Source organism: Etheostoma cragini, chromosome 1, assembly GCF_013103735.1.
Source record: "Etheostoma cragini isolate CJK2018 chromosome 1, CSU_Ecrag_1.0, whole genome shotgun sequence".
In the NCBI taxonomy this organism is placed as follows: domain Eukaryota; kingdom Metazoa; phylum Chordata; class Actinopteri; order Perciformes; family Percidae; genus Etheostoma; species Etheostoma cragini.
This window is the reverse complement of record NC_048407.1, coordinates 32203324-32210647: the sequence shown is the minus strand read 5'-3', so window position 1 is coordinate 32210647 and position 7324 is coordinate 32203324. Positions and strand designations below refer to the sequence as shown.

Here is a 7324-nt window from a genome sequence, read left to right as displayed (position 1 = left end):
TGCTAATTAGCTGATAATTAGCAGGTATAATGTCTAATATGGTCACCATGTAGCACATTTCAGCAACAGGGCAAATTACCCCTTACATGAAAACATTAAATAGCAGATACAACATGAGAATAAAAGTTACAGTGCAGGATAAGAAATGAACAATTATTTAAGTATTAGGTAGTTAACATGCCAATAGTCTGGATCAAGGGAAGTTGTCTGTGATGTCCCTCACCTTGCTGTTTAATATTTTTGGGCTGTTCTTTCATGCAGGAAAGGAATCCAACTTTGTGAAGAGGCAGACTAACAACTTGGGGACTCCCTACGACTTCAACTCCGTCATGCAGTACAGCAAGTGAGTGTTTTTGAATTGATTTTCCACTGTGGAAGAAGTACTCCGATATCTTACTTAAGTAGCCTAAAAGAAGGGTGTTAAAAAACTGTTACAAGTAATTAAAAAAAATCAAAGTAAAACGCAGAATGGCTAATTTCAGATTTATATGTATGATATTATTGGATTATAATCATTGGCATCATTGTGTTCAAAGTTGAACCCAGCTAGCTAGTGTAAAGGGAAAATTACATTTAAGCATGGTTTCCTATATTGTTTTGTAATATTATTAATATTATTTAATTACTATGCTTTTCAGTTATATGACTTAATTTAATTCATTCTGTATGTGTCCTCCCTGGAGAAGAGACCACAGCTGTTTGAATGTTGGTACCATGAAGTCTAAAAGATACAGATGTTCAGAGCTACGTCTATCGATAAGGGCGAAGGGTCAAGAACATGTGACCAAAGGCACAGGTTGTCTTTGGCAGCTACGATAAATGACAGATAGTAAACATTTGAGGCTTGAGGGGCAGATATAGAAAGACTTAAAAAGGCTACCGCTAGAGGAATGGTGGCAGTACCCCAAGGTCCACGTTTATACGCCGTAAAACACCCGTTGGATGACTCGCTTCAGCTTTAGCAATTAGCTTAGCGCGGCCCTATATCCACCATGAACAACACTAGCTGATACCGTTTTCTGCTTTCTGTTGGTTGTTGGGACTTGTTCCCCAGTGCAGCTTTAGGTTTAGTGACGCCCCCGAGGGAGTGTCCCCGTTTTAAGGTTACAAGACAAAACATCACCTGTTTTGGCGGTGTTGACCCTTCTGAGCTGATGTGTCGCCGGATTTTGTCTCAGAAATCCGGTCCCCTTATGTTGGAGGGAAGAGGGTGGCTGGCGCCTCCCTTAGAGATCGGGTGAGAAGCTCAGTCCTCCGAGAGGAGCTCAGAGTAGAGCCACTGCTCCTTCACATCGAAAGGAGCCAGTTGAGGTGGTTCGGGCATCTGGTAAGGATGCCTCCTGGGCGCCTCCCTAGGGAGGTGTTCCAGGCACGTCCAGCTGGGAGGAGGCCTCGGGGAAGACCCAGGACTAGGTGGAGCGATTATATCTCCAACCTGGCCTGGGAACGCCTCGGGATCCCCCAGTTGGAGCTGGTTGATGTGGCTCGGGAAAGGGAAGTTTGGGGTCCCCTGCTGGAGCTGCTGCCCCGTGACTCAATACAGGATAAGGGGACAAAGATAGATAGATGGATGGAGCGGTGGTCAAGACCGGAAGAAGACTGAGTTTTATGAACACCTTACTTTTAACTATTGAGACGATGGGAGCGCCCCAACTCTTGCAAGGCTCTCATGATTTAATTCTGATATTGGAAATTAGTTTGTGACAGTGGAATCGCTTGAAAAAGTTGAGTAGTGTAAGGTCGGCATAAGTCAACAGAACAACCAGGCAGCGGGTGTGTGTATCTGTGTGTGTCTTTATACTAATCATGTTGTGTTCTCTGCTCATCAAGATACTCCTTCTCCAACAACGGCTTGCCAACCATCTCCGCTATCGGCAATCCTAACCTTGAGTTTGGAAAGGCTAAACAACTGAGCATCAATGACATCGCCCGCATTAACAAGCTTTACGGATGCTGTAAGTACAACATTTACTGTATTCTCTAAAAGTGTAAAACACAGTGAATACATTCATCTACTGATTAGGCTCAGATGGAACGGCACAACAAGGAAAAATAAGTGGGTGACATTTATATATACGTATATCTGAGATATTAATCAGAATCTCATTTTCTTTTTCATAAAACCTTCCAGAAGTTGTAGCAGCTCGTCGGAGAGATGGAAGAACATGGTGGGGGATGAATGCATTTTTCCTGAAGGAGGACTACTTACCTATTTATCTTTTTAACCATTTGTGATTTGATTGTAATCATATACTCACTTCTTCGATGATTTTAAAATAGAAACTTTAATATTTGGTCAAATAAATGGGAGCTGGGAGCATCACTGTTGTCTGTTTCTGTTCAGAGAATGGAGTCTGTCTCTGTGATGTAATAAGGTTTGACCCTTAAGTTGAATAACATGACATAACATAACTTGGTGTATGTGGGTTGCTGTGAGACCATCTGCAGATTAATGAATTAACTTAAAGAATGTAAGGGACTACGTTTGAATTAGTCCGTACAAAACATTATACAGGGGCTTGCATAAGTTTACACACCCAGGCTAAAGTTGATTAAAAAGAGGAATAAAAAAAAACAAACTTTTGGAAATAGATCATAATGCCTTATTAAAAAACGTTAGGAAAATCCAACCTTTTAAGGACACCAATTTTCTTTGTGAATGAATAATGTAAATAAGTAAATGTTCTTCCTTAAAATACAGGGGGCATAAGTATACACCCCGCTATGTTATATTCCAAGAGAACCAGGCTCATTTTTATTGTTAAAGGCCAGTTATTTCATGGATCAGGATACTATGCATCCTGATAAAGTTCCCTTGGCCTTTGGAATTAAAATAAGTTTGGAGGTAAACAATTTATAAGATGCTTAAATTCCATCAAAGATGCAGTTTTGCAATGCCCATTTTTCATCTTCTGTTTAAATCTAAATGTAGGAGGTGCACATTCAGTAGTTGTTTCTTAAAGGTGCTCTAAGCGATGTCACAGGTTTTTTAAGGCTACAACATTTGTCGGCACATTCAGCAAACATCTCCTCACTTTCTGCTAGCTGCCTGTCCCCAGAACACACTGTAAAAACATCTCATCACTATCTGCTAGCTGCCTGTCCCCAGAACACACTGTAAAAAACATCTCCTTACTATCTGCTAGCTGCCTGTCCCCAGAACACACTGTAAAAAACATCTCCTCACTATCTGCTAGCTACCTGTCCCCAGAACACACTGTAAAAAACATCTCCTCACTATCTGCTAGCTGCCTGTCCCCTGAACACACTGTAAAAAACATCTCCTCACTATCTGCTAGCTGCCTGTCCCCTGAACACACTGTAAAAAACATCTCCTCACTATCTGCTAGCTGCCTGTCCCCTGAACACACTGTTAAAAACATCTCCTCACTATCTGCTAGCTGCCTGTCCCCTGAACACACTGTAAAAACATCTGCTCACTATCTGCTAGCTGCCTGTCCCCTGAACACACTGTTAAAAACACTATCTGCATGTGAGGAGACTGCATGCAAGAAGACTGTCCTCGCTTTTATCCATGGACTGCGAAACTATAGCTATCTTCAACCAATACTTATATCAGGGCTGCCAACTCTCACGCATTGGCCGTGAGACACACGCATTTGACTGGTTTCACACGCTCACACCCCACACCCCCGATTTCTCACGCTGAAGTGTCAACCCGGTCTGTCAAATTTCTGTAAAATGAGTTTATCTATCTGTTGAGCCACTCGCGATCGACTAGTTTTGCTTTCAGAGACTGTGAGGGGGTTCAAGAGCGCTCCCTGGCTTCAGGTATGAGCTCTGAGTATCACAGACCGTCGCTTCGTGACCACTCTCTCTGTGAAAATAAAGGTGAGCAGCGCGGCTAGTGTAGCAACTTCAGTTAATTTTAGTGGACTCGCTCTGCTGGGGGCAGGGACGCGTTGCATCTGTGCGTAGACCTCTGATAATGAGCAGCACACATTCACCTCTAAACTTTGTAAGAGACCAGAGACCCAAATGGGCCTCTGTGTCTGCCAGACGGGCTGAATGAGATCCACCATGTCGGCGGAGCAATGACATGCACAGCAGACTATATTACAACTCTCCAGATCTCGGACAACAGAGATGGAAGAGTTATATTTTGAATGTGCATAAAGTTGTAAACATGAGAAATCTGGTGAAACACATCTGAGCTATACTATACTATATATACAAAACTATATATACTATAATATATATACTATACTGCAACGTTGGGCCACTATTGTGCTTCTATAACCTCAGTGCATCTCTAAATGTAACTGTAATTAATTCATTCAATGTTTCATAAAATGAACATTAGTCTTTATTTTCCCAAAAAAGTAAATACAGTAAGTGGGGCACAGATGATGAAGGCCAAACATTACTGAGCCTTGGCACAAAGGTTAAAGGATTATAATTTATGTAAATCAGTGGTTCTCATTCTTTAGAATTTCAGTGGTCTAAGTTGATCCCTCAACATTAATTTAACTTTGGGTCCCTGTCTGGTGTAGGGACCAGGGACCTGTTCCCCACAGACCCAGATCTTCTCAGCTGTTGCTGAGATATGCTACTGTCTCTTCATGAGGCTCATTATGTTTGGCACATTGTCTGGGTCAGTTCTTATATCATAAGAAATTAATAAGGCTCTACAGTTTTGCACATATCATGTAAAAATTGGTTTCTACATTTTTTTGCAAAAAAACTCTCCAGAAAGTGCCATTTAATGGTTTATTTTTCAAAGATTTTTCCTGGGGGGGCATACCGCCAGACCCCCCTAGGGAGAGACCCGTCCCCCACAAATATAACAAATCCCAATTTAAACCCTGAGGGATAAACACCCAAAGAAATTGCTTTGTACGTGGCAAAATATGGGGCGGACCCCCAAAATCTCACTCCAAGGTTTTGGGAAAAGTTGGCAGCTCTGTTATATTTTACAAGTCAGTCACATTCCTCAATGACTTTCATACAACCATCAAGCGTGATAATCCCAGAACAAGCCTGTGTGTTTGAGCCATAAGTCAATACGAGACAGTCAGTGTGACTTAGAGTGGTGAGATAGCAGCGAGCTTCTTTTACCCTCCTCGAATCCGCTTTCCCTCTCGAGCTGCTGTTTCCCTCTCTTCACCACCCCAGGTGTCCTGTGACGGATCCTGTTTTCCGGATGATTGCTTTCAACAGGGAGCTTTGGCCTCAGACAGCATGAAACTAAACAGGAAGATGGAGAGAGCAGGTCACCTCTGCTCGCTTGTTTGTTACAGTACATTTGACGATGTTTGTCACTCCTTCTTTTGTTTGCTCTTCATGCAGTTCATCCATCCATGTAATCCATTTGTGGACTTACCATGAGATGGACAAATGGTGTACACAATGCCCTCCAGATCACCCAGACAATGATTAAAACATTACTGGTGATGAAAAACAAGGCAGCTAACAGCTAGCTTGGCAATCGTTTGTCCAGGCAGTTGGTAAACCTGGTGAGTTTTTAGTGTGTGTGATTGGAGTAGAAAACGTACCAAACAGTTGTGTTAGGCCAGATTTAAACTGATAGAAAACGGATATCAACACCAACAGCAAATTGTTTGCAAAACGTGTGCACTGTCGGTATTATGTCGGGACATAATTTCGCTTGGAATCCGCTACAGGTCAGATACACAGAATAGAAGTAGAAAAACGGAGTTTGGCAGATACAAACTCATTTAATGGAGGTGCGAAGTCCTTGATTACTTCATAGACTGGACTAACAGCAAGAAAAACAAAACTGTCAAAGATCGTTGGATGTGAATGACCCTTTACTCGTCTTTTCCTTTATTATTCATGGTTATGTATCTGACATCTCGGGGAAATTCAACTAAACGCATTTCCTTAAATGTTTTCAAATGTTGAGTATTTCCATTTAATGCTACTTAATACCTCAACTCCAAACTTGAAGTATATTCGACTTTTTATGCCAAAATACACCCATCTGGCAGCTTTAGTTACTTTATAAATTCAGATTAGGAAAAGCTTATCAAATATAATGTTCTGTTATTGATTACAACCCAACACGCTTCTACATTTAAATGCTCATCACTCAGTAAATCATCACTTATAATAATCCAAAAGTATGTTAAAGAATGACAAACAGGGCAAGTTTTGTGCATGATGCATGTTTTTTTCTTTTGTGTGGTATTGGTATAATTTCCTTCCTGGGAAATCATTGTGTGTTTGTTTATTCTTCTTCAGCAGCTTGACATTAAATATTTGACTCACAGCTGAGCATATTTGAGGATCCTCAGGCAGACCCAGTGATAGTCGCCTGTAAAGAGCCAGGAGCTGAACACCTGCTGCATAAAGCTTCCACAGGTACTCTCCACGGATCTCCTTTTTATTGCTCCTTTTGTTCTTACCTTATTGTATTTAACACCCACTTACTCCTTAATCACCACACACTGTTCAGACTTTTACTTTACCAGTCTAAGTGGAGAGGACCACCATCATGACTCCAGTGTTGTCGTCTTCCTCTTGTTGACGGTCTACCCTCCGGTAAGTCTCACTCTTTCTACACTGAGATTGAAAAGACTCCAATCGAAACTTTGTCATGGATTTGGGGTCATTTTCAGATAATTCAGTTAGTTTGTAAAGGATTTGATGAGGCTTTTAAGATGATAGACAATTGTTGCAATAAAAAAAAACAATTTGACTCCGGTTTTTTCTTTTACAAAAACAATCATAAAACAGTAGAAAACATGATTTACAAGTGTGCAACGTTGTGCCTTTGTGTTGCAGGGTGCCACGGGAACTGTAGGGCTATTTATTTATTGTCCCAATAGGTTAATTAAGTCCAATTAACCAGTAATGGATGGGAGTATTATTGGCTCCATCGGGGTAATGCATTGGAGCAGGTGTTCTGGATGCAGGCTGTGCCGATAGCTCGTGAAACGCCTAATATGGGCCAATGATATCGGGTCAAATCTAGCGAGCCAATATATCGGTCGGGCTCTATTTGACCCCACCTACTCCAGTCAAATTATATCCCTGTTTTCCATAGGAAATCCTTTCAACCTCATATCAAACCCATTACCCGGTCTGCCTACTTCCACCTATGTCACATCAATCGCCTCCGCCCCCCCCTTACCCCCCCACACTGCTGCCATCCTGGTCCACAGTCCCGTCACTTCCCGTCTGGCTTACTGCAACTCGCTCACAAATCCCTCCAGAATTCAAACCCCCTCCATCTACTACATCACTCCTGTCCTCCAACAGCTCCTCCGGCTCCCGGTCCAGGTCCGTATCCAGTTCAAAGTCCTGCTATTAGCATTCAAGGCCATCCACAACCTCGCCC

General features: G+C 42.0%; 1 protein-coding gene and 1 long non-coding RNA gene across 2 annotated transcripts in view; both read left to right on the top strand.

Annotated features, from left to right (window-relative positions):
• The window catches only part of LOC117954375 (high choriolytic enzyme 1-like), a 3237-nt gene extending 3216 nt beyond the window's left edge, over positions 1-21 (top strand). The window contains exon 5 of the mRNA XM_034888165.1: positions 11-21. Coding sequence (XP_034744056.1) covers positions 11-21 — 11 coding nt within the window. The remainder of the gene's footprint in view (positions 1-10) is intronic.
• A 232-nt stretch (positions 22-253) lies between these two features.
• On the top strand, positions 254-2323 carry LOC117941967. The gene is made up of 2 exons (XR_004656022.1): positions 254-343; positions 1831-2323. It is a non-coding gene; the product is annotated as an uncharacterized LOC117941967 (long non-coding RNA).
• The last annotated feature ends 5001 nt before the right edge of the window (positions 2324-7324 follow it).